The sequence below is a fragment of the Opisthocomus hoazin genome, chromosome 5 (assembly GCF_030867145.1).
Source record: "Opisthocomus hoazin isolate bOpiHoa1 chromosome 5, bOpiHoa1.hap1, whole genome shotgun sequence".
In the NCBI taxonomy this organism is placed as follows: Eukaryota; Metazoa; Chordata; class Aves; order Opisthocomiformes; family Opisthocomidae; genus Opisthocomus; species Opisthocomus hoazin.
This window is the reverse complement of record NC_134418.1, coordinates 58,501,392-58,528,524: the sequence shown is the minus strand read 5'-3', so window position 1 is coordinate 58,528,524 and position 27,133 is coordinate 58,501,392. Positions and strand designations below refer to the sequence as shown.

Here is a 27,133-nt window from a genome sequence, read left to right as displayed (position 1 = left end):
TATTTATTAAAAGTAGTATTCACGCTTAGATTTTTTTCTAAACAAAAATGTTCCCCCCGCTCCCCCGCCTTTTAGTCATCCTCCTCCTCTTCATCGTCCTCAGCAACGTCTTCCTCCTCTTCCTCGGCGGCAGCTGAGGCTTCTTCCCTGGCAGCCTGGAAGGCCAGCTCCTCTGCCAGAGTGGGGTCTCTCGTCTCGGTGATTTCGGGCCCGCTGGGGTACTCCGCTTGCGCTGGCGGCGGCAGGGCGGGAGTGTGGTTCTCTGGGCTGTATTTGTGACCCCAGCCAAAGTAAATGTTACCAAATTTCCTAAGAAAGAAAAGTGAAAGATCACACATTCTCCCCCTGACAAAACATCGGTGGATTCCTTACTCCGCTGTGCAAAAATTCCCTGTGGTGCAGATATCCTGCAACAGAAGTATTTAAAAGATGGCACCGTTTATTAGTATATCTTCCACTGAAAGGTCTCCAAATGCTAAAATGGTGAAGGCTGTGCTCTGTCACTGCACTACATTGCAATATGACTCCAACTTCACTCCGGTAACTTAGCGCCGCTTCTGACACCAGCTCCAGTGCCCATTTAAAAGCACGCAGCGGTAATGACTGTACCATGTGCAGTGGACACGAATGAACACTCGAACCACAGGATGTAGCTATTTTTGAAAAAAAGTACCACAGACTCAAGAATACAGGTTTTAAATCAAGGGCCGTGCCCAAATACTAACTGGACATTTACAGCCATCAACTTTATACTAGCCTTTCCAATGATTATTCATTTCCAGTCTTAAACACATATTTACTGTTGCTGTGCACGTTTAGGTGGCCCTCTCCATCAGTTTCCAGAAAAGTTAGAATTAGTGAATTAATAATAAAACAACCTTGACTTCATTAGAAAGGTATCTGTGTTTAGCATATACAGTCTGTGTTGTAACCACATCATCTAGAGACTCACTTGCCAGATGCAAAGGCGTACGCTCCGGGCCATCGGTTAGACTGGAGGACTGCGACAGCGTACTGCGGGATCAGGTTTGTAGAAGGCTGAGCTGTCCAAGCAGGGATGTTTTGAATTCCTGGAGGCAGCCAAACACACACAATCTATGAATAAATTGACTTAAGAGCCTCTACAAAATATTTAAGACTGAGCTACAAGACTTTCACAGAATTCCAGCAATGGCTGTATTAAGTTGCATGTTAGAAGAGCCTGAATTCGGAAACAATAAATGCAGGCACTGTGTTCAGACAGGTGGTTTGGATGTATGGGTAGGTATCACAGGAATGCCAATAGAGCCACGTACAGAAAAGATCATGCTCCTGAAATTCAGTAGTACTCACCGCTGTTTCCTTTGTCAAGGACTGTTTATGACTTACAGATAAATTATATAGTGATGTTTCACCTTGATCAAAGAATGGAGAGTAGGAAAATACTATTGATGTAATCTAACATTCAGGTTCCCGTATTCCCATGATTTGCTGCAGTAATATGCTACAGGATCTAAATTCTTACTTGTACATCTGTGTGTGTGTGTAAGTATATATATTTATTTATCTATGTGTGCACATGCACCTTTTTTTTTGTCCAAAACGATGATTGAAAAAGAACAACATATTTCATGTAGTGAGTTGTCCTGAACTTGCAGTAGCCTGACAAGTCTGCAGTAATTTTCCTCTTTATTCTCAACAAGATTGTTAACTAGTAAACCCAATTATTTCAGTTTTAATGTCAATACTCTTAACCATTTTGTTTTTGATCAGTTTCATGAAAGAATGTGCTGACCCTACAGGGGCAAATGATATTGCTCCATGAAGTGTCAGAGTCCTACAACTTCAAATGTTACTACCTACATGCCAACATTCCTAGTGGCTCTCTATCAAAAACTTCATATTCCATGAAGAATACCTTCATCTTCAGAGACTGGAGTGAGAAGAGGAGGTCCTGTTTCTTGCTGTAGTTCATCTGGCTTCTCTGCTTTTTCCTCCTCTTCTTCTTCTTCTTCTTCTTCTTCTTCTTCTTCCTCTGATTTTTGAAAAGGATTAAGCCAAACACAGCGACCCTATAATTGATATGGAAAAATAACAAATACATGTAACAAACACTGACAGAGTGCAAGCCAATGAAAACAACTGGCTCAGGCACACGCACACACAGTTAGGGGATGGGTGGGGGAAAGAGAAAAGAAAAATATTTATTCTGTAACTGGTATATTGTTGTCAGCATATTGTATCCTCTTGGCAGAGTGTTCCCTATATCCGTCATTCCTCCCTCATCCCTGCTTACTATTTCACAATAACCTTACACCTCTGTCATCAGCTTTTTGTTATTTCATAGTGTTCAGTTCCTTGACAGTTCAGTTTGTAACCTTGCTAGATTACCATTGTAAGAGGCTACCACTTATGGACTCTGCCCCTTCCTTTTAAAGTCTGCCTTGTTATTTAGCTACCAGTTAGAGGAACATAACAAAATGTTCTTAAGATTCTAGTGCATACAGATTTTACTTTTACAACTGTTGTTTTGCTGGTAATAATTTTAAACCTTATTTCCTACCATTTGCTGTTATTTTACATGAGCATTCTTGAATTGGTAGACTGGCCAGCAAGTCATCCAGCAATGACCATCAAATTAGTAATACCTCTTTCCACCACTAGCCTGATGCCACAAATATTTTATGCCACAATTTTACTTACAATATTTTGGTTTTGAGCTTTTTCGTTTTCATGTTTCACGGAAGAAAGTAAGCAACAAAAAATAAAGCAGAAGAAAGCATCAAATAAGTTCTCTTTAGCATACAATCATAAGCTATCTGCATTTTAGCATCCTACCAAAGAAAAGAGAATTTAAAACATTTCTTGTCAGCTAAGGACTTAAAAAAATAAAACCTAATACAGAAGATCACCAGAAATTATTGTTATCTATCATGGCCTAACTCCATACTGTTATCTACAGATAGGTTTTCACCTCAAGAACACACCACTGAAAAAAGTACTAAATCTAGAAGGTTCCTAAATATATATATATATATATATATATAAATATGTGCAGCAAATTTATGTATTATATACTATATCAAACATATTTTCTGTAGAAAAATATTCAGTCCAAAACTGTTCCTGGAGAATAGTTCAAATGTGCGGGTGGGGAGTGTCACTTACATTCTGAAACCCTACAAGTACTACAGTGTGAATGGTATCCGAGGAGCTTGTGAGCTATGCCAGAACATACCTGCCTTAGAATACTCTGTCCATGGTGTACCCACGCGGAGAGAGAATCCACCATTTCAGCCACAGAAAGAGGCTGAAAATCGGGGTTTTCTTCATATGTATCTCTTCCTCCTTCTGCCTCCTCCTCTTCGTCTCCTTCTTCCTCTGCAAACTGGTAAAATCCAATGGGAGAGATGTGGGTTCCCGCTGAGATGCGAGCTATCTGCGCACGCAGGTAATTGGCCTCATTTCCAGGGAACGGAGGAAAGCTCACAACAGGAGCATCCAGCCTACCAGTGAAGAACTTCTTGATTTTCCTGGCACAGACAATCTGGGCTGGTGTCAAGGGAGGCAACTTCACCCAGGGTTTGCCTGGTTCATTACAGACAAAGTAGACATATTTATTAGCCCCAGTCCCATTTTCTTCTTTTGGGATGACAGGTGGGGGCTTATAGGTGGACTTTGGTGGTTCATCTTCTTCTTTCTCCTCATCTTTGTCTTCGACCTCACCCATCCCTTTCCCTCCTTCCTCAGTACCTTCTTCCTCTTCTACTTCCGCGTCCTCTTCCCCCTCACGGTACTGTACTTCAGCTATAATATAGTTCATCTCTAGGCCCAAAATTTTGCCCCAGAAGCGACAGGTCTGGATTGGCTGAACACTAATAAGTTTTTTAAGGGCAAGGAATATGTGAAAGGATTCATCTTTGCTCAAGCCAATTCCAGCCTGTTCAAAATAAAAGGCTGTTTCCATCACATTAGGTAGAGGGGTCTCTCCCTGTGAAAGAAGACCTGGAGTTAGAGCTGAAGAACAGTATATTAATCTGTTTGAAAAATTAAACATGTTATCCACTGAATGTTATACTTCACTTTCCTGTAGTCCACTTGTTCTCTCAAAGTGTTTTGCACACATTGATTCACTACATCTTCCACTACCATTTACAGAAATTAAAAATGCCATTTTAAGGGTACAAAAGACAACACAGATGAACTGCAGCATTTAGAATACAGGATTTAAAAATTCAAACTCACTTTAATTGCTGAAAAATAAGGAAAGTCAGAATTCTTGCACAGGATCTCCAAAGGACTTCAGTGCTAGGGCATGTCAGCTATGTAAGAGACCTTGATGGTTGCAAACCATGTAAATGTGCTTCCTTGTATTTGTGGTAGATGCATTTGGGGAAAATATAATACATATCTTATGTGCTTAGACACCAGACCAGCAGTATTTGTCTGGAATTCATGTTTTTCTTTTGAACACCTTGGCATAAAGCTCCCTGAATTTCTTAAAATACTGGCCCCTGCTCTTACTAAAGTCCATAATAAGACTGCAGGTGGCTTCAGTGGAAGCAGAACTAGGCCAATACTGAAGATTTCATTAAATATTTCCATTCTCTATCATCCTTCTCTCATTTCACGGGGGTAGGTGATTATACCACACAGACAAAGATACTCGAAGTACACAGCAGGGTAGGGAATACGGAAGAAGTAGTGCTAATTTCATATGGAATCTCTTTGGCCCTTCCAGGTTTCTTCTATCAAAGCAAGATAGACAGGAGTACGAAAAATGCAAAATTCCTTTCTGAAATACCCTACTTTTTTCCATTTTTACCACGGTATACTGTTACTGTAAAATAAGTAATAGGATATGGAAAAGATGAAAGACTATGTCTTCTGTTGTTATTATTTGTATTCTGCAATGGCAGTTCACTTGAATATATACTGGTAACTTCATATGAAAATCAGCATCTTGTTCATTAGTTTCCCTTGGTTATTATAAGAATTCTATTTTTGTTGGATACAAATGCTTCTGCGTATAAGCAACAGAATACTGAAAAAAATCCCCTGTTTTAGTAAGTGGCTTTTCAATTCTAGTAGTTCTTCATTATATTTTTTTTCAGTTGGAGAAGGACAGTCTGGAACCACAGCTGGAGCTGGAAGGATCACAAAATTTGCCATGATCTTGTTCATTAGTTTCCCTTGGTTATTATGAGAATTCTATTTTTGTTGGATACAAATGCTTCTGCGTATAAGCAACAGAATACTGAAAAAAATCCCCTGTTTTAGTAAGTGGCTTTTCAATTCTAGTAGTTCTTCATTATATTTTTTTTCAGTTGGAGAAGGACAGTCTGGAACCACAGCTGGAGCTGGAAGGATCACAAAATTTGCCATTGTCTAATTTACAGTAGCAGCTGTGCACAATATTCTGGAACTGGTGTCCAGAATTGTGGTCACTTTAGGTAAAGAAATGTCACTTTTAGCTAAAGAAAAAAAATTTGGATGCAATATTCCATGTTGAACTGGCATGTGGGAGATACTGTAACCTTTACTTTCTGTTCATCATCTCTAGAACATCTATGATTTTAAAGGCTCAGGATATCAGATTTACTACAGGAAAAAATCCCAACTAAGTAACCAGATGGGTTTTCTTCTTCACAGCTAGACATGGGACCAAGTCGACTATGAAGAGCATACCTGGTACTGTGGCCGCAATTATTTTTAACGTCATGAGAGGCAATACTACACAAATCACAATTCCTCCCTTCCTCCTTTCCCTTCCTGCCATCCTCCCATCCATTCCCTGGTATATACAACATCTGTTTTTCTCTGGTAGTAACTCACTGTCTCTTCTTCCAGTTCTTCATCTCCTCCATCTGCCTTGAGGAACAAAGATTTACGCTTTTCTGCAGCTTCAAATGTTGGAAGAATCTCATGTTGATCTCGAAGAGTGTCCATTTTTTTCTGAAACTGAGCCCACTTGACATCCTTGCTGATATTCTCAATTATGTCTACTGCATTTGTGGGCTGCTCATCCAGGATCTTTGTTAGCATATTAGCAAGATGATCATATCTGTCATATAAATGTAAATATTATTGGCCTACTATACAAAAGTCTTAGAATATTATGTTTTTAATATCAAAAGTAGAAACTAATCACCTGTAGCTTTAGAGGAACCTCAGAGCTAGTTAGAAGAAAGGGGATCATGCAGCATTACGGGAAATTAGACTTGAAACTTGTGGATAGTTAGGGCTTGGCGGTCGGAAGATGTCGCGCTGTACGGAAAGCTAGGCCCCCCCCTCCTGTCCTGATAGCCAATAGCGTTTAGCCCATGACGTAAGCAGACAGAAGTGACGCTGTAAACCTAAGCTATATAATACTGTGCTACTTATCAATAAACGCCATTTGCTGTCCACCACATTGGTGTCTGCGAGCTGATGGCCCGAGCGGCCGGGGGGTAGGTCGCCGTGCCGTTCCTGAACCAGGTCGCCACGCCTATGAAGGCAACAGAAACTAGCCTGATTATTACATAGTTAGGGGTACTCCCATCTTCCATTTTTGGTATATACCACACCTGCCTCAGGAGCTGAAGCATTAATTTAATTTAAACTTGCTGTTAATCACATCAATGTCTCTTTGTCTCTGTAAACTGCCTTAGGAATTTTGGTTCTGAAAAATGTTGGACACACACGAGTATCACATAGCAGTGAATTATTGCCTTTATAACATGTTCACCCTTTCTATATATAACCCCTAGTATGCCTCCCGGTCTTAACATAACCCTCTGCTCATTTACTGTCACAACTTCTCCCTCCACTCGTACTTCCTACCCCTTTCAACTGTGTCCCTTTTTCAGACTTACAAGTTCAGGCCAGATGTTGTGCTGCTCTTCAGTAAATAGGCTTTTGCATTCTGAATTGCCAGCATTCGGGATTTGGGATCTGGTATCTGATCATCGTACGGACTGTATCCTGGCCGACAGAGACCATAACCTGGTTCATGTGGCTGACAGGGGCCATGCCCCCCTGCAGAGCCTTGGTAGGGATCTTGTCCTCCTGCGTATCTCTGACAGGCACTGTCTGGTTCCTGCGTTTGGTAAGGCTCTAATCCTAGTGCGTACGACTGATCCATGCTTTGCCTTGCCTCCTGCGCCCGACAAGAGCCTTGTCCCAGCGTGAACCTCTGGCTGATGTTTATTTCTGGCACCTGTAGCTTGCACGAGGCACCGAGCCGCCCCTCCGCCGCCGACCGCTCCTCCGCCCGTCGCGCAAAAACGCCTGCCGGCCGCGGGGGGGGGGCGGCCCAGGCACAGCGGGCGCGTTGCTAGGGACGCCGGCGGGGCGGGCGGGGCGAGGCCGGGGCGGGCCGCGGGGGCTTCCGTGGGGGCTCGGCGCCCCCGCCCGCTTCCCCCGCGCCGGGCTGAAGGCAGCGGCTGGGCCCGCGGCGCCGAGCACGCCCGCGGCAGCCGGGCCCTCGGGGCCGATCTCTGGTGCGCCTGGTTGGATCCTCCCCCCCCGCTGCCGGGCTGTGCGCTGTAAGCAAAAGTGGAACAAACTACCCAGGAAATACCCCCCCCCCAAAAAGACAGAGGGGAGCAGCTGTCCATTTGAGAGGGCTTTTGCTCACATCCTGCTTCATCACAGCTTCATCAAGCCTGTTTTGGGGTGGGTGCCCTGTGCAAAACGGGGATGATGCAAACCGGCATCTTCTCGGCAGAGCCAAGGTGGCAATTTGGCAATCAGATGCTTCCTACTCCCGGCCGTCTCTCGGCACCTGTTCACTCCCAGTTTTCTGGTTTAGGCACCTCGAGCTTTGCCTCCAACCGCCCCTGAGAGCGCAGCTGGCTCCCTGCTCCGCCTGGACCAACAGAGGAGCCTGTCAGAGGAAAGAAGGTAAAACCAGCTCGCTTTGGTTAAAATCAGAACTGACTCCAGCGTGTCCTGGCTTTACCTGTCTAATCCCACTGTGGCATTCAAAGATGTGCAGGCTCTCCTCAGGACACCGAAAAGCAAAGACAGCGAAAGAGAAAAGAGGCCTAGGGAGAGGAGAGGGAAAGCCAAGCAGAAAGAAAAAGGAGGAAGAGAGAAAACACTTTTGAGGATAGAAAACAGAAAAAACGCAGGAAGTTCCGGCAGGTCAGGAAGCCCAGGTGGGTACCAGGCACTGCTGCCCAGGTTTCCCAGCTCCCAGCACTGCTCTGAGTCAGTGCAAGTCGGTGGCAAGGGACGGCGAGGGATGGTGCTGCGCAGGGTGTGTAAAGAACTCCACGGCAGCTGCCCAGGTGCTCCCCATCGAGCCCTGCTGCGTGGCACAGGGGCACTGGGCATCTCTGCCTGCGCCCAGTGCTCGAAGGGCATCACCCATGGGGATCAGGCACCAGAGCCACCCCGCAGTCAGTGCCAGCAACAGCTGTGTGTTCTGGGCCTCCAACAATTCCTTGGCAAGTGTGTTCCCCAAAGAGAGGGGAACCCAGTCCTGCCTGCTGCTGCCTCTGTGGGTTTATCAGTGCTTTCTGGCTCTGTCATTGTAGGTGCCGTTTTCCTGTTTCTCGCTGAACCTGTGTGACTCCTGGGCTGCCCGCAGTCAACATTTGCAATAAAATGATCCTTTCTCTCTTCTGACTGTGTCTGCTGAACCATGTTCTGGGTGGGGAGATGTTGTTGTTTGGTGATGACTGGTAGAGGAGGAGTTTGGGATGGTCCCTTGTGCCAGCACCCTGGGGGTCAGCGGGCATCGGGGCTGAGTTCAGGGCCTTTGGGAGTCAAAGCGCAGCACAGTCCCGCAGGAGGTGGAGTCCGGACATCCCCTCTGTGTGGGAAACCGTGTCACCTGAGACAGAACAGCACTCTCTCATGACCCTGAAGGATCAGCGCATCTTTTCCCTCCCTTTGCCGTTCTCAGGAGATAAGCTGTTTTCACACATCCAGCTGCAAAAGATCCTGGAAAACAGCAACCGTGAACTGTCATTCGCAAAGCCACCAATCCAAAGCTGATTGCTCTAGTAACTATTGTACTAGTATAGAAGGTATTCACTTGAGCAATAAAATGATTCTGATCGAGCACAAGATTGGGGTTCGTGAAGTCATTCACCACAAATGGCGCCCGAACGTGGGTTTTCGAACATGAAGATATTCGAACATAAAGATATGTGGATATAAAGATATTTGGATACGAAGATATTTGGAGTTGGAGATTATTACCAGTGGTGAACCACAGCTGGGACCAAGAGGAGAGACATATGCACGCATGCGCACACACAAGAGGAGACATCACCCTTCGCTGGAACGATTGAGGTGAGCAGCTGCAGATTTATAAGATGGGACAGTGAGCTACAAGGGAGCAAAACCTCCATCAAGAGATTTTACAGACAATTTTGAAAGAACAAGGGTCTGCAGTACCATTTACAAAGTTGGTTAAATTGTTAGTTTAGATAAGAGGCTATTGCTCGTGGTACCCTTCTCAGTTTCATATGATAGCTTGTTGTGGGCAAAGCTGGGGGGGGGAATTGCAGATGAAAAAAGACTTGCGGTTTGAAGTCCCTGACGAAATCATTATTACTTGGAAAACAGTGTATTCAGGTTTAAATGCTCTAAAACCTGCAGAAACTGTCTTACAAGCATCAGCTGCCCCTCCTCCGTTCTCACAAAAGCAGGAACAGACGGAGCTGCAGTCTTTTGAAACATTTAGTCCTGCGTAGGATGAAACCCCTAACTCAACACAGGGAATGCGGGGGGTAGATCCGCTAGAATCTGACGACCCTTTTGATCCCAGAGAAATCGACACCGAGGATGGACCTGATTTATACCCGCCGCTAACTCCGGTGAAGGTTACGGCAACCCCCGCCCCCTCAGCAGATGAAATTTTACAGGCACAATGACAAAAATCGATATCGCGTATGTCACTTATTAACCCCCCCCCCTTTTGCTCCTAAAACGCTCCCTTCTGCTCCTACACCCCCCTCTTTGGCTCCTACACAGCCTCTGACTCGTACGGGACCACTGAATGTTGTCAGACGGTCGAACGTATTATTAGATAAATGTAGGATTGATGCGCTCTGCAAAGGAGATGTTTCCATCCTTCAAGCTATGCCTGTAGTATATAAGCCTAACCAAGCCCCAGAGTATGCTTATTTACCATACGAGGTTATTAAGGAAGTTCAGAAATCCATACAAGAATATGGTCTCCAGGCTTCGTTACTATGAACCTTATACAGGCTATAGGAGAATCTTAACTCATGACCCCTTCTGACTGGCAATCAGTACTTAGCAAGCAAAAAAAACCTGCTATTGTGAGACAAATTGAACAAGAGGAAGCCGCTGAGATCTTGCTATTTCAGCTTGCAACCAAAAAAGGACAACAGGGTCCCTCTACAGCAGTCGGTGTACCCGACCTGAGATCAAAGCAGGGTGAATTCCAGCCTAAAACCGCGCAGTCCCTCCGACATAGCACAGCCTGCAGCGCCAGCAGTCACCACACCAGATGGGTCAGCGAACCTTACACCTGCTGGGGCACACGGCCCCCCGCGTGCCACGCCTTCCTGCCGAGCCAGTGGGCTCCCCTCGATCGGCAATCAGCGGCGCAGCCTGGCCCCCCTTCCCTGCCCCTGACGCGACCCGGAAACAGCGCGGCAAGAACCGTTTTCCTTATGTTCAAGCCCTTGGTTGGAAAAAGTGTGTACAATTCACTTACTGCAGTAGAATTCCTTGTGGACAAACAGCTGGCATTAGGTCACCTGGTACCATCTACTAGTCCATAGAACACCCCTAGATTTGTCATTCCAAAAAAAGTCTGGTAAATCTGCCCCGAGGCATGATGAATAGCCCTATGATTTGTCAGATAGTTGTGGATGCAGCACTAAAAGAAGTGCGGCAATCTTTCAATCAGATCTACTTATATCATTATATGGATGACGTCCTCCTTGCTGCTGAAACACAACATGTGCTGCTCACTGCTTTCGCTAAATTAGAATCGTCATTAAAGATCTTCGGTTACAGACAGCCCCAGAAAAGGTGCAGACAGAGCAGCCCTGGAAGTATCTGGGATGCTGAGCGAGCTGGCGGATGTCATTGCTGAGCCACCCTCCATCATCTTTGAGAGGTCCTGGAGGACAGGAGAGGTGCCCGAGGACTGGAGAAAGGCCAATGTCACTCCAATCTTCAAAAAGGGCAAGAAGGAGGACCCAGGGAACTACAGGCCAGTCAGCCTCATCTCCATCCCGGGAAAGGTGATGGAGCAGCTTATCCTGGAGCTCATTATCAAGCAAGCGGAGGAAAAGGTTATCAGGAGTAGTCAGCATGGATTCACCAAGGGGAAATCATGCCTGACCAATCTGATAGCTTTCTATGATGGCATGACTGGCTGGGTAGATGAGGGGAGAGCCGTGGATGTTGTCTACCTCGACTTCAGCAAGGCTTTTGACACGGTCTCCCATAACATCCTCCTAGGGAAGCTCAGGAAGTGTGGGCTGGATGAGTGGTCAGCGAGATGGAATGAGAACTGGCTGAAAGGCAGAACTCAGAGGGTTGTCATCAGCGGCACTGAGTCTAGTTGGAGGCTGGTAACTAGTGGTGTCCCCCAGGGGTCAGTACTGGGCCCAGTCTTGTTTAACTTCTTCATCAATGACCTGGATGAAGAGTTAGAATGTACCCTCCGCAAGTTTGCTGACGACACCAAACTGGGAGGAGTGGTGGATACACCAGAAGGCTGTGCTGCCATTCAGCGTGACCTGGACAGGCTGGAGAGTTGGGCAGAGAGGAACCTGATGAGGTTCAACAAGGGCAAGTGCAGGGTCCTGCACCTGGGGAGTAACAACCTCATGCATCAGTACAGGCTTGGGGCGGACCTGCTGGAGAGCAGCTCTGCGGAGAGGGACCTGGGTGTCCTGGTGGACGACAGGTTGACCATGAGCCAGCAGTGTGCCCTGGCTGCCAAGAAAGCTAATGGGATCCTGGGGTGCATTAGGAGGAGTGTGGCCAGTAGGTCGAGGGAGGTTCTCCTTCCCCTCTACACTGCCCTAGTAGAGTACTCTGTCCAGTTCTGGGCTCCCCACTTCAAGAAAGATGAGGAGCTGCTGGAAAGTCCAGCGGAGGGCTACGAGGATGGTGAGAGGACAGCAGCATCTCTCCTATGAGTAGAGGCTGAGGGAGCTGGGCTTGTTCAGCCTGGAGAAGGCTGAGAGGGGACCTAATAAATGTTTATAAAGATCTCAAGGGTGGGTGTCAGGAGGATGGGGCCAGTCTCTTTTCAGTGGTGCCCAGCGACAGAACAAGGGGCAATGGGCACAAATTGAAGCACAGGAAGTTCCGTCTGAACCTGAGGAAGAACTTCTTTACTTTGAGGGTGACGGAGCACTGGAACAGGCTGCCCAGGGAGGTTGTGGAGTCTCCTTCTCTGGAGATATTCAAGACCCGCCTGGACGAGGTCCTGTGCAGCCTGCTGTAGGTGACCCTGCTTCGGCAGGGGGGTTGGACTAGATGACCCACAGAGGTCCCTTCCAACCCCTACCATTCTGTGATTCTGCAAAACTTTTTACTTCACGAGTGTTCCCACAACCGTCGTGTATTGTTGACCAGGTCACCACTCTTCATGATCTACAAAAATTATTAGGAACAATTAATTGGGTGCGACCCCTTTTAGGCATCACAACTGAAGAGTTGTCCCCTCTATTTACCTTGTTGAAAGGGGACTCAGATTTGTCATCTTCCAGGAGACTGACACCACAAGTGAAAACTGTCTTGCGGAAAGATTTGGATAAAATCGCAACTTCCTTTGCCTCCAGAATCAATGTCAAGTGACCAGTAGATTTGTATAAAATTTATGCTTTTTTCCAGCCTTCTGCTCTTTTAGGTCGGTGGTGTGCTAACGAGCAGGAGTTGAAGACTCTGGAATGGATCTTTCTGTCTCATATGCCCATGAAAACATTAACCACAAAGGTAGACATGATAGTGTCCTTAACAGCACAAGGTTGGAATCGTTGTCAGCAATTGATAGGACGCGATCCTGATACTATTTACCTGCCGCTGGCTAAAGATGGCTTTGTGGTATTAAACAGGGAATCCTTATCGCTGCAAGCCGCTCTAGCTGATTATTGAAATGACGTACGCTATACCCTTCCACATCATAAGCTGTTACATTCCCTCTCTCGAATTCTGTCGCAGCCAAAGAACCGCTGTTTTCCTGTTCCTGTTAAAGGAGCACGAACAGTGTTTCTGGACGCATCAGGGAAAACACACAAAGCTGTGGTTGTGTGGAAACAAACAGATTCGTCACGTTGGCAATCATCTATTGTAATCGTTGAAGGATCCACACAAGTTGTTGCACTATCAGAGGCCTTGCACGCCTTTGAATTGCTTTCGAATGAAGCACTCAGTGCTGTCACAGATTCTGCAGATGTTGTGGGTATTGTTCAACGCATTGAAGATGCAATGATAAAAGAGGTCAATAACAAACAACTTTTTTCCTTGCTATTGAAATGAGCTACACTACTTAAAAATCGTGTACATGTATATTTCATAATGCATCTACGGTCACACACTACTCTACCAGGACCAATAACTGAAGGAAATGCTGTAGCAGACCAATTGACAATGGCAGCAGTACTGCCGCGCAGTTTTGAGCAAGCCCGATTATCTGACAACTTCTTTCATCAAAATGCCTCTTCCTTGCGTAAACAATTTGCTTTGTCTCGAGGGCAAGCCGCAGAAATTGTTTGCGTGTGCCCTGGTTGTCAATGTGTTACACCCATATCATCATATACAAGAGTGAACCCCCGTGGTTTACCAGCTAATGAGTTGTGGCAAAGTGATGTTACACATGTATCAACATGTGCTCGACTGCATTATGTACATGTTAGTGTGGATACTTTCTCAGGATTTCTGGTAGCCACTGCACGTACGGGAGAAAAGGCACGCGATGCGAAACACCACTGGCTAAGATGTTTTGCCACTATGGGCGTTCCAAAAACAATGAAAACTGATAATGGTCCAGCTATGTTTCGCAGACAATTTCTGTCTTCCTACAGGACCGGGGTACACAACATGTTACACGTATACTGCATTCTCCCACTGGACACAAGCCATTGTTGAACGTGTCCATGGGACCCTCAAAGCTATGGTAAATAAACAAAAAAGGGGGAATCCTATGGGCAGTGTTACCCCACAGGAACAGTTAGACAAAGCATTATATGTACTTCACTTTTTAAATCGTTCTGATCATCAATTATTTACAACAGCAGCTGACCACCAATTCGGGATGGTCCCTCCGTTTGTGGCTCGACCAAAAGTATGGTATAAAGAATTTGGGGAATCGCAATGGACAGGTCCTGCGGAACTAATAACGTGGGGAAGGGGGTACGTGTGTGCCACCGGAGTTTGAACTTCTCCCGAGGACGCTTCCTATTGGCCCGCGCAGACCATGCGCCACGGCGGAGCGTACCACTCTCCAAGCGCTGACGGGGGGAACGGGGGTGGCAGGGAAAGTGTAGCGAGGGGCAGGTGGCTGAGGCGTGCCGCGACCCCTCCCCGCCTGTCGAGAGCCCTGCGATGGTCGGCCGCTCTTCTCGGAGGAGTCGGCTTTGCGGTGGCGCCTCCCGCGGCAGCAGCGCGGCGCCGGCGGCGGGGAGGGCGGCTGCCAAGGGCAGCCGGCAGAGAGCAAAAAAGGCATCATCCCTGCACGGGTCAACTAATTCATGACTTATTTATTAAAAGTAGTATTCACGCTTAGATTTTTTTCTAAACAAAAATGTTCCCCCCGCTCCCCCGCCTTTTAGTCATCCTCCTCCTCTTCATCGTCCTCAGCAACGTCTTCCTCCTCTTCCTCGGCGGCAGCTGAGGCTTCTTCCCTGGCAGCCTGGAAGGCCAGCTCCTCTGCCAGAGTGGGGTCTCTCGTCTCGGTGATTTCGGGCCCGCTGGGGTACTCCGCTTGCGCTGGCGGCGGCAGGGCGGGAGTGTGGTTCTCTGGGCTGTATTTGTGACCCCAGCCAAAGTAAATGTTACCAAATTTCCTAAGAAAGAAAAGTGAAAGATCACACATTCTCCCCCTGACAAAACATCGGTGGATTCCTTACTCCGCTGTGCAAAAATTCCCTGTGGTGCAGATATCCTGCAACAGAAGTATTTAAAAGATGGCACCGTTTATTAGTATATCTTCCACTGAAAGGTCTCCAAATGCTAAAATGGTGAAGGCTGTGCTCTGTCACTGCACTACATTGCAATATGACTCCAACTTCACTCCGGTAACTTAGCGCCGCTTCTGACACCAGCTCCAGTGCCCATTTAAAAGCACGCAGCGGTAATGACTGTACCATGTGCAGTGGACACGAATGAACACTCGAACCACAGGATGTAGCTATTTTTGAAAAAAAGTACCACAGACTCAAGAATACAGGTTTTAAATCAAGGGCCGTGCCCAAATACTAACTGGACATTTACAGCCATCAACTTTATACTAGCCTTTCCAATGATTATTCATTTCCAGTCTTAAACACATATTTACTGTTGCTGTGCACGTTTAGGTGGCCCTCTCCATCAGTTTCCAGAAAAGTTAGAATTAGTGAATTAATAATAAAACAACCTTGACTTCATTAGAAAGGTATCTGTGTTTAGCATATACAGTCTGTGTTGTAACCACATCATCTAGAGACTCACTTGCCAGATGCAAAGGCGTACGCTCCGGGCCATCGGTTAGACTGGAGGACTGCGACAGCGTACTGCGGGATCAGGTTTGTAGAAGGCTGAGCTGTCCAAGCAGGGATGTTTTGAATTCCTGGAGGCAGCCAAACACACACAATCTATGAATAAATTGACTTAAGAGCCTCTACAAAATATTTAAGACTGAGCTACAAGACTTTCACAGAATTCCAGCAATGGCTGTATTAAGTTGCATGTTAGAAGAGCCTGAATTCGGAAACAATAAATGCAGGCACTGTGTTCAGACAGGTGGTTTGGATGTATGGGTAGGTATCACAGGAATGCCAATAGAGCCACGTACAGAAAAGATCATGCTCCTGAAATTCAGTAGTACTCACCGCTGTTTCCTTTGTCAAGGACTGTTTATGACTTACAGATAAATTATATAGTGATGTTTCACCTTGATCAAAGAATGGAGAGTAGGAAAATACTATTGATGTAATCTAACATTCAGGTTCCCGTATTCCCATGATTTGCTGCAGTAATATGCTACAGGATCTAAATTCTTACTTGTACATCTGTGTGTGTGTGTAAGTATATATATTTATTTATCTATGTGTGCACATGCACCTTTTTTTTTGTCCAAAACGATGATTGAAAAAGAACAACATATTTCATGTAGTGAGTTGTCCTGAACTTGCAGTAGCCTGACAAGTCTGCAGTAATTTTCCTCTTTATTCTCAACAAGATTGTTAACTAGTAAACCCAATTATTTCAGTTTTAATGTCAATACTCTTAACCATTTTGTTTTTGATCAGTTTCATGAAAGAATGTGCTGACCCTACAGGGGCAAATGATATTGCTCCATGAAGTGTCAGAGTCCTACAACTTCAAATGTTACTACCTACATGCCAACATTCCTAGTGGCTCTCTATCAAAAACTTCATATTCCATGAAGAATACCTTCATCTTCAGAGACTGGAGTGAGAAGAGGAGGTCCTGTTTCTTGCTGTAGTTCATCTGGCTTCTCTGCTTTTTCCTCCTCTTCTTCTTCTTCTTCTTCTTCTTCTTCTTCTTCCTCTGATTTTTGAAAAGGATTAAGCCAAACACAGCGACCCTATAATTGATATGGAAAAATAACAAATACATGTAACAAACACTGACAGAGTGCAAGCCAATGAAAACAACTGGCTCAGGCACACGCACACACAGTTAGGGGATGGGTGGGGGAAAGAGAAAAGAAAAATATTTATTCTGTAACTGGTATATTGTTGTCAGCATATTGTATCCTCTTGGCAGAGTGTTCCCTATATCCGTCATTCCTCCCTCATCCCTGCTTACTATTTCACAATAACCTTACACCTCTGTCATCAGCTTTTTGTTATTTCATAGTGTTCAGTTCCTTGACAGTTCAGTTTGTAACCTTGCTAGATTACCATTGTAAGAGGCTACCACTTATGGACTCTGCCCCTTCCTTTTAAAGTCTGCCTTGTTATTTAGCTACCAGTTAGAGGAACATAACAAAATGTTCTTAAGATTCTAGTGCATACAGATTTTACTTTTACAACTGTTGTTTTGCTGGTAATAATTTTAAACCTTATTTCCTACCATTTGCTGTTATTTTACATGAGCATTCTTGAATTGGTAGACTGGCCAGCAAGTCATCCAGCAATGACCATCAAATTAGTAATACCTCTTTCCACCACTAGCCTGATGCCACAAATATTTTATGCCACAATTTTACTTACAATATTTTGGTTTTGAGCTTTTTCGTTTTCATGTTTCACGGAAGAAAGTAAGCAACAAAAAATAAAGCAGAAGAAAGCATCAAATAAGTTCTCTTTAGCATACAATCATAAGCTATCTGCATTTTAGCATCCTACCAAAGAAAAGAGAATTTAAAACATTTCTTGTCAGCTAAGGACTTAAAAAAATAAAACCTAATACAGAAGATCACCAGAAATTATTGTTATCTATCATGGCCTAACTCCATACTGTTATCTACAGATAGGTTTTCACCTCAAGAACACACCACTGAAAAAAGTACTAAATCTAGAAGGTTCCTAAATATATATATATATATATATATATAAATATGTGCAGCAAATTTATGTATTATATACTATATCAAACATATTTTCTGTAGAAAAATATTCAGTCCAAAACTGTTCCTGGAGAATAGTTCAAATGTGCGGGTGGGGAGTGTCACTTACATTCTGAAACCCTACAAGTACTACAGTGTGAATGGTATCCGAGGAGCTTGTGAGCTATGCCAGAACATACCTGCCTTAGAATACTCTGTCCATGGTGTACCCACGCGGAGAGAGAATCCACCATTTCAGCCACAGAAAGAGGCTGAAAATCGGGGTTTTCTTCATATGTATCTCTTCCTCCTTCTGCCTCCTCCTCTTCGTCTCCTTCTTCCTCTGCAAACTGGTAAAATCCAATGGGAGAGATGTGGGTTCCCGCTGAGATGCGAGCTATCTGCGCACGCAGGTAATTGGCCTCATTTCCAGGGAACGGAGGAAAGCTCACAACAGGAGCATCCAGCCTACCAGTGAAGAACTTCTTGATTTTCCTGGCACAGACAATCTGGGCTGGTGTCAAGGGAGGCAACTTCACCCAGGGTTTGCCTGGTTCATTACAGACAAAGTAGACATATTTATTAGCCCCAGTCCCATTTTCTTCTTTTGGGATGACAGGTGGGGGCTTATAGGTGGACTTTGGTGGTTCATCTTCTTCTTTCTCCTCATCTTTGTCTTCGACCTCACCCATCCCTTTCCCTCCTTCCTCAGTACCTTCTTCCTCTTCTACTTCCGCGTCCTCTTCCCCCTCACGGTACTGTACTTCAGCTATAATATAGTTCATCTCTAGGCCCAAAATTTTGCCCCAGAAGCGACAGGTCTGGATTGGCTGAACACTAATAAGTTTTTTAAGGGCAAGGAATATGTGAAAGGATTCATCTTTGCTCAAGCCAATTCCAGCCTGTTCAAAATAAAAGGCTGTTTCCATCACATTAGGTAGAGGGGTCTCTCCCTGTGAAAGAAGACCTGGAGTTAGAGCTGAAGAACAGTATATTAATCTGTTTGAAAAATTAAACATGTTATCCACTGAATGTTATACTTCACTTTCCTGTAGTCCACTTGTTCTCTCAAAGTGTTTTGCACACATTGATTCACTACATCTTCCACTACCATTTACAGAAATTAAAAATGCCATTTTAAGGGTACAAAAGACAACACAGATGAACTGCAGCATTTAGAATACAGGATTTAAAAATTCAAACTCACTTTAATTGCTGAAAAATAAGGAAAGTCAGAATTCTTGCACAGGATCTCCAAAGGACTTCAGTGCTAGGGCATGTCAGCTATGTAAGAGACCTTGATGGTTGCAAACCATGTAAATGTGCTTCCTTGTATTTGTGGTAGATGCATTTGGGGAAAATATAATACATATCTTATGTGCTTAGACACCAGACCAGCAGTATTTGTCTGGAATTCATGTTTTTCTTTTGAACACCTTGGCATAAAGCTCCCTGAATTTCTTAAAATACTGGCCCCTGCTCTTACTAAAGTCCATAATAAGACTGCAGGTGGCTTCAGTGGAAGCAGAACTAGGCCAATACTGAAGATTTCATTAAATATTTCCATTCTCTATCATCCTTCTCTCATTTCACGGGGGTAGGTGATTATACCACACAGACAAAGATACTCGAAGTACACAGCAGGGTAGGGAATACGGAAGAAGTAGTGCTAATTTCATATGGAATCTCTTTGGCCCTTCCAGGTTTCTTCTATCAAAGCAAGATAGACAGGAGTACGAAAAATGCAAAATTCCTTTCTGAAATACCCTACTTTTTTCCATTTTTACCACGGTATACTGTTACTGTAAAATAAGTAATAGGATATGGAAAAGATGAAAGACTATGTCTTCTGTTGTTATTATTTGTATTCTGCAATGGCAGTTCACTTGAATATATACTGGTAACTTCATATGAAAATCAGCATCTTGTTCATTAGTTTCCCTTGGTTATTATAAGAATTCTATTTTTGTTGGATACAAATGCTTCTGCGTATAAGCAACAGAATACTGAAAAAAATCCCCTGTTTTAGTAAGTGGCTTTTCAATTCTAGTAGTTCTTCATTATATTTTTTTTCAGTTGGAGAAGGACAGTCTGGAACCACAGCTGGAGCTGGAAGGATCACAAAATTTGCCATGATCTTGTTCATTAGTTTCCCTTGGTTATTATGAGAATTCTATTTTTGTTGGATACAAATGCTTCTGCGTATAAGCAACAGAATACTGAAAAAAATCCCCTGTTTTAGTAAGTGGCTTTTCAATTCTAGTAGTTCTTCATTATATTTTTTTTCAGTTGGAGAAGGACAGTCTGGAACCACAGCTGGAGCTGGAAGGATCACAAAATTTGCCATTGTCTAATTTACAGTAGCAGCTGTGCACAATATTCTGGAACTGGTGTCCAGAATTGTGGTCACTTTAGGTAAAGAAATGTCACTTTTAGCTAAAGAAAAAAAATTTGGATGCAATATTCCATGTTGAACTGGCATGTGGGAGATACTGTAACCTTTACTTTCTGTTCATCATCTCTAGAACATCTATGATTTTAAAGGCTCAGGATATCAGATTTACTACAGGAAAAAATCCCAACTAAGTAACCAGATGGGTTTTCTTCTTCACAGCTAGACATGGGACCAAGTCGACTATGAAGAGCATACCTGGTACTGTGGCCGCAATTATTTTTAACGTCATGAGAGGCAATACTACACAAATCACAATTCCTCCCTTCCTCCTTTCCCTTCCTGCCATCCTCCCATCCATTCCCTGGTATATACAACATCTGTTTTTCTCTGGTAGTAACTCACTGTCTCTTCTTCCAGTTCTTCATCTCCTCCATCTGCCTTGAGGAACAAAGATTTACGCTTTTCTGCAGCTTCAAATGTTGGAAGAATCTCATGTTGATCTCGAAGAGTGTCCATTTTTTTCTGAAACTGAGCCCACTTGACATCCTTGCTGATATTCTCAATTATGTCTACTGCATTTGTGGGCTGCTCATCCAGGATCTTTGTTAGCATATTAGCAAGATGATCATATCTGTCATATAAATGTAAATATTATTGGCCTACTATACAAAAGTCTTAGAATATTATGTTTTTAATATCAAAAGTAGAAACTAATCACCTGTAGCTTTAGAGGAACCTCAGAGCTAGTTAGAAGAAAGGGGATCATGCAGCATTACGGGAAATTAGACTTGAAACTTGTGGATAGTTAGGGCTTGGCGGTCGGAAGATGTCGCGCTGTACGGAAAGCTAGGCCCCCCCCTCCTGTCCTGATAGCCAATAGCGTTTAGCCCATGACGTAAGCAGACAGAAGTGACGCTGTAAACCTAAGCTATATAATACTGTGCTACTTATCAATAAACGCCATTTGCTGTCCACCACATTGGTGTCTGCGAGCTGATGGCCCGAGCGGCCGGGGGGTAGGTCGCCGTGCCGTTCCTGAACCAGGTCGCCACGCCTATGAAGGCAACAGAAACTAGCCTGATTATTACATAGTTAGGGGTACTCCCATCTTCCATTTTTGGTATATACCACACCTGCCTCAGGAGCTGAAGCATTAATTTAATTTAAACTTGCTGTTAATCACATCAATGTCTCTTTGTCTCTGTAAACTGCCTTAGGAATTTTGGTTCTGAAAAATGTTGGACACACACGAGTATCACATAGCAGTGAATTATTGCCTTTATAACATGTTCACCCTTTCTATATATAACCCCTAGTATGCCTCCCGGTCTTAACATAACCCTCTGCTCATTTACTGTCACAACTTCTCCCTCCACTCGTACTTCCTACCCCTTTCAACTGTGTCCCTTTTTCAGACTTACAAGTTCAGGCCAGATGTTGTGCTGCTCTTCAGTAAATAGGCTTTTGCATTCTGAATTGCCAGCATTCGGGATTTGGGATCTGGTATCTGATCATCGTACGGACTGTATCCTGGCCGACAGAGACCATAACCTGGTTCATGTGGCTGACAGGGGCCATGCCCCCCTGCAGAGCCTTGGTAGGGATCTTGTCCTCCTGCGTATCTCTGACAGGCACTGTCTGGTTCCTGCGTTTGGTAAGGCTCTAATCCTAGTGCGTACGACTGATCCATGCTTTGCCTTGCCTCCTGCGCCCGACAAGAGCCTTGTCCCAGCGTGAACCTCTGGCTGATGTTTATTTCTGGCACCTGTAGCTTGCACGAGGCACCGAGCCGCCCCTCCGCCGCCGACCGCTCCTCCGCCCGTCGCGCAAAAACGCCTGCCGGCCGCGGGGGGGGGGCGGCCCAGGCACAGCGGGCGCGTTGCTAGGGACGCCGGCGGGGCGGGCGGGGCGAGGCCGGGGCGGGCCGCGGGGGCTTCCGTGGGGGCTCGGCGCCCCCGCCCGCTTCCCCCGCGCCGGGCTGAAGGCAGCGGCTGGGCCCGCGGCGCCGAGCACGCCCGCGGCAGCCGGGCCCTCGGGGCCGATCTCTGGTGCGCCTGGTTGGATCCTCCCCCCCCGCTGCCGGGCTGTGCGCTGTAAGCAAAAGTGGAACAAACTACCCAGGAAATACCCCCCCCCCAAAAAGACAGAGGGGAGCAGCTGTCCATTTGAGAGGGCTTTTGCTCACATCCTGCTTCATCACAGCTTCATCAAGCCTGTTTTGGGGTGGGTGCCCTGTGCAAAACGGGGATGATGCAAACCGGCATCTTCTCGGCAGAGCCAAGGTGGCAATTTGGCAATCAGATGCTTCCTACTCCCGGCCGTCTCTCGGCACCTGTTCACTCCCAGTTTTCTGGTTTAGGCACCTCGAGCTTTGCCTCCAACCGCCCCTGAGAGCGCAGCTGGCTCCCTGCTCCGCCTGGACCAACAGAGGAGCCTGTCAGAGGAAAGAAGGTAAAACCAGCTCGCTTTGGTTAAAATCAGAACTGACTCCAGCGTGTCCTGGCTTTACCTGTCTAATCCCACTGTGGCATTCAAAGATGTGCAGGCTCTCCTCAGGACACCGAAAAGCAAAGACAGCGAAAGAGAAAAGAGGCCTAGGGAGAGGAGAGGGAAAGCCAAGCAGAAAGAAAAAGGAGGAAGAGAGAAAACACTTTTGAGGATAGAAAACAGAAAAAACGCAGGAAGTTCCGGCAGGTCAGGAAGCCCAGGTGGGTACCAGGCACTGCTGCCCAGGTTTCCCAGCTCCCAGCACTGCTCTGAGTCAGTGCAAGTCGGTGGCAAGGGACGGCGAGGGATGGTGCTGCGCAGGGTGTGTAAAGAACTCCACGGCAGCTGCCCAGGTGCTCCCCATCGAGCCCTGCTGCGTGGCACAGGGGCACTGGGCATCTCTGCCTGCGCCCAGTGCTCGAAGGGCATCACCCATGGGGATCAGGCACCAGAGCCACCCCGCAGTCAGTGCCAGCAACAGCTGTGTGTTCTGGGCCTCCAACAATTCCTTGGCAAGTGTGTTCCCCAAAGAGAGGGGAACCCAGTCCTGCCTGCTGCTGCCTCTGTGGGTTTATCAGTGCTTTCTGGCTCTGTCATTGTAGGTGCCGTTTTCCTGTTTCTCGCTGAACCTGTGTGACTCCTGGGCTGCCCGCAGTCAACATTTGCAATAAAATGATCCTTTCTCTCTTCTGACTGTGTCTGCTGAACCATGTTCTGGGTGGGGAGATGTTGTTGTTTGGTGATGACTGGTAGAGGAGGAGTTTGGGATGGTCCCTTGTGCCAGCACCCTGGGGGTCAGCGGGCATCGGGGCTGAGTTCAGGGCCTTTGGGAGTCAAAGCGCAGCACAGTCCCGCAGGAGGTGGAGTCCGGACATCCCCTCTGTGTGGGAAACCGTGTCACCTGAGACAGAACAGCACTCTCTCATGACCCTGAAGGATCAGCGCATCTTTTCCCTCCCTTTGCCGTTCTCAGGAGATAAGCTGTTTTCACACATCCAGCTGCAAAAGATCCTGGAAAACAGCAACCGTGAACTGTCATTCGCAAAGCCACCAATCCAAAGCTGATTGCTCTAGTAACTATTGTACTAGTATAGAAGGTATTCACTTGAGCAATAAAATGATTCTGATCGAGCACAAGATTGGGGTTCGTGAAGTCATTCACCACAAATGGCGCCCGAACGTGGGTTTTCGAACATGAAGATATTCGAACATAAAGATATGTGGATATAAAGATATTTGGATACGAAGATATTTGGAGTTGGAGATTATTACCAGTGGTGAACCACAGCTGGGACCAAGAGGAGAGACATATGCACGCATGCGCACACACAAGAGGAGACATCACCCTTCGCTGGAACGATTGAGGTGAGCAGCTGCAGATTTATAAGATGGGACAGTGAGCTACAAGGGAGCAAAACCTCCATCAAGAGATTTTACAGACAATTTTGAAAGAACAAGGGTCTGCAGTACCATTTACAAAGTTGGTTAAATTGTTAGTTTAGATAAGAGGCTATTGCTCGTGGTACCCTTCTCAGTTTCATATGATAGCTTGTTGTGGGCAAAGCTGGGGGGGGGAATTGCAGATGAAAAAAGACTTGCGGTTTGAAGTCCCTGACGAAATCATTATTACTTGGAAAACAGTGTATTCAGGTTTAAATGCTCTAAAACCTGCAGAAACTGTCTTACAAGCATCAGCTGCCCCTCCTCCGTTCTCACAAAAGCAGGAACAGACGGAGCTGCAGTCTTTTGAAACATTTAGTCCTGCGTAGGATGAAACCCCTAACTCAACACAGGGAATGCGGGGGGTAGATCCGCTAGAATCTGACGACCCTTTTGATCCCAGAGAAATCGACACCGAGGATGGACCTGATTTATACCCGCCGCTAACTCCGGTGAAGGTTACGGCAACCCCCGCCCCCTCAGCAGATGAAATTTTACAGGCACAATGACAAAAATCGATATCGCGTATGTCACTTATTAACCCCCCCCCCTTTTTCTCCTAAAACGCTCCCTTCTGCTCCTACACCCCCCTCTTTGGCTCCTACACAGCCTCTGACTCGTACGGGACCACTGAATGTTGTCAGACGGTCGAACGTATTATTAGATAAATGTAGGATTGATGCGCTCTGCAAAGGAGATGTTTCCATCCTTCAAGCTATGCCTGTAGTATATAAGCCTAACCAAGCCCCAGAGTATGCTTATTTACCATACGAGGTTATTAAGGAAGTTCAGAAATCCATACAAGAATATGGTCTCCAGGCTTCGTTACTATGAACCTTATACAGGCTATAGGAGAATCTTAACTCATGACCCCTTCTGACTGGCAATCAGTACTTAGCAAGCAAAAAAAACCTGCTATTGTGAGACAAATTGAACAAGAGGAAGCCGCTGAGATCTTGCTATTTCAGCTTGCAACCAAAAAAGGACAACAGGGTCCCTCTACAGCAGTCGGTGTACCCGACCTGAGATCAAAGCAGGGTGAATTCCAGCCTAAAACCGCGCAGTCCCTCCGACATAGCACAGCCTGCAGCGCCAGCAGTCACCACACCAGATGGGTCAGCGAACCTTACACCTGCTGGGGCACACGGCCCCCCGCGTGCCACGCCTTCCTGCCGAGCCAGTGGGCTCCCCTCGATCGGCAATCAGCGGCGCAGCCTGGCCCCCCTTCCCTGCCCCTGACGCGACCCGGAAACAGCGCGGCAAGAACCGTTTTCCTTATGTTCAAGCCCTTGGTTGGAAAAAGTGTGTACAATTCACTTACTGCAGTAGAATTCCTTGTGGACAAACAGCTGGCATTAGGTCACCTGGTACCATCTACTAGTCCATAGAACACCCCTAGATTTGTCATTCCAAAAAAAGTCTGGTAAATCTGCCCCGAGGCATGATGAATAGCCCTATGATTTGTCAGATAGTTGTGGATGCAGCACTAAAAGAAGTGCGGCAATCTTTCAATCAGATCTACTTATATCATTATATGGATGACGTCCTCCTTGCTGCTGAAACACAACATGTGCTGCTCACTGCTTTCGCTAAATTAGAATCGTCATTAAAGATCTTCGGTTACAGACAGCCCCAGAAAAGGTGCAGACAGAGCAGCCCTGGAAGTATCTGGGATGCTGAGCGAGCTGGCGGATGTCATTGCTGAGCCACCCTCCATCATCTTTGAGAGGTCCTGGAGGACAGGAGAGGTGCCCGAGGACTGGAGAAAGGCCAATGTCACTCCAATCTTCAAAAAGGGCAAGAAGGAGGACCCAGGGAACTACAGGCCAGTCAGCCTCATCTCCATCCCGGGAAAGGTGATGGAGCAGCTTATCCTGGAGCTCATTATCAAGCAAGCGGAGGAAAAGGTTATCAGGAGTAGTCAGCATGGATTCACCAAGGGGAAATCATGCCTGACCAATCTGATAGCTTTCTATGATGGCATGACTGGCTGGGTAGATGAGGGGAGAGCCGTGGATGTTGTCTACCTCGACTTCAGCAAGGCTTTTGACACGGTCTCCCATAACATCCTCCTAGGGAAGCTCAGGAAGTGTGGGCTGGATGAGTGGTCAGCGAGATGGAATGAGAACTGGCTGAAAGGCAGAACTCAGAGGGTTGTCATCAGCGGCACTGAGTCTAGTTGGAGGCTGGTAACTAGTGGTGTCCCCCAGGGGTCAGTACTGGGCCCAGTCTTGTTTAACTTCTTCATCAATGACCTGGATGAAGAGTTAGAATGTACCCTCCGCAAGTTTGCTGACGACACCAAACTGGGAGGAGTGGTGGATACACCAGAAGGCTGTGCTGCCATTCAGCGTGACCTGGACAGGCTGGAGAGTTGGGCAGAGAGGAACCTGATGAGGTTCAACAAGGGCAAGTGCAGGGTCCTGCACCTGGGGAGTAACAACCTCATGCATCAGTACAGGCTTGGGGCGGACCTGCTGGAGAGCAGCTCTGCGGAGAGGGACCTGGGTGTCCTGGTGGACGACAGGTTGACCATGAGCCAGCAGTGTGCCCTGGCTGCCAAGAAAGCTAATGGGATCCTGGGGTGCATTAGGAGGAGTGTGGCCAGTAGGTCGAGGGAGGTTCTCCTTCCCCTCTACACTGCCCTAGTAGAGTACTCTGTCCAGTTCTGGGCTCCCCACTTCAAGAAAGATGAGGAGCTGCTGGAAAGTCCAGCGGAGGGCTACGAGGATGGTGAGAGGACAGCAGCATCTCTCCTATGAGTAGAGGCTGAGGGAGCTGGGCTTGTTCAGCCTGGAGAAGGCTGAGAGGGGACCTAATAAATGTTTATAAAGATCTCAAGGGTGGGTGTCAGGAGGATGGGGCCAGTCTCTTTTCAGTGGTGCCCAGCGACAGAACAAGGGGCAATGGGCACAAATTGAAGCACAGGAAGTTCCGTCTGAACCTGAGGAAGAACTTCTTTACTTTGAGGGTGACGGAGCACTGGAACAGGCTGCCCAGGGAGGTTGTGGAGTCTCCTTCTCTGGAGATATTCAAGACCCGCCTGGACGAGGTCCTGTGCAGCCTGCTGTAGGTGACCCTGCTTCGGCAGGGGGGTTGGACTAGATGACCCACAGAGGTCCCTTCCAACC

The 27,133-nt window shown here is 46.3% G+C and overlaps 2 protein-coding genes across 2 annotated transcripts; both read right to left on the bottom strand.

The window, feature by feature from the left end:
* Positions 1-26: 26 nt before the first annotated feature.
* On the bottom strand, positions 27-7,243 carry LOC142361437 (radial spoke head protein 4 homolog A-like). Its single transcript, XM_075421428.1, has 6 exons — positions 6,834-7,243; positions 5,815-6,043; positions 3,218-3,970; positions 1,898-2,051; positions 953-1,070; positions 27-309 (listed from the first exon to the last, which is right to left on the bottom strand). The coding sequence occupies exons 1-6, from the start codon at positions 7,100-7,102 to the stop codon at positions 72-74; spliced, it is 1,761 nt and encodes a 586-aa protein (XP_075277543.1). The 5' UTR covers positions 7,103-7,243; the 3' UTR covers positions 27-71.
* Positions 7,244-14,689: 7,446 nt separating this feature from the next.
* Positions 14,690-21,906, bottom strand: LOC142361436 (radial spoke head protein 4 homolog A-like). Its single transcript, XM_075421427.1, has 6 exons — positions 21,497-21,906; positions 20,478-20,706; positions 17,881-18,633; positions 16,561-16,714; positions 15,616-15,733; positions 14,690-14,972 (listed from the first exon to the last, which is right to left on the bottom strand). The coding sequence occupies exons 1-6, from the start codon at positions 21,763-21,765 to the stop codon at positions 14,735-14,737; spliced, it is 1,761 nt and encodes a 586-aa protein (XP_075277542.1). The 5' UTR covers positions 21,766-21,906; the 3' UTR covers positions 14,690-14,734.
* Positions 21,907-27,133: the final 5,227 nt, after the last annotated feature.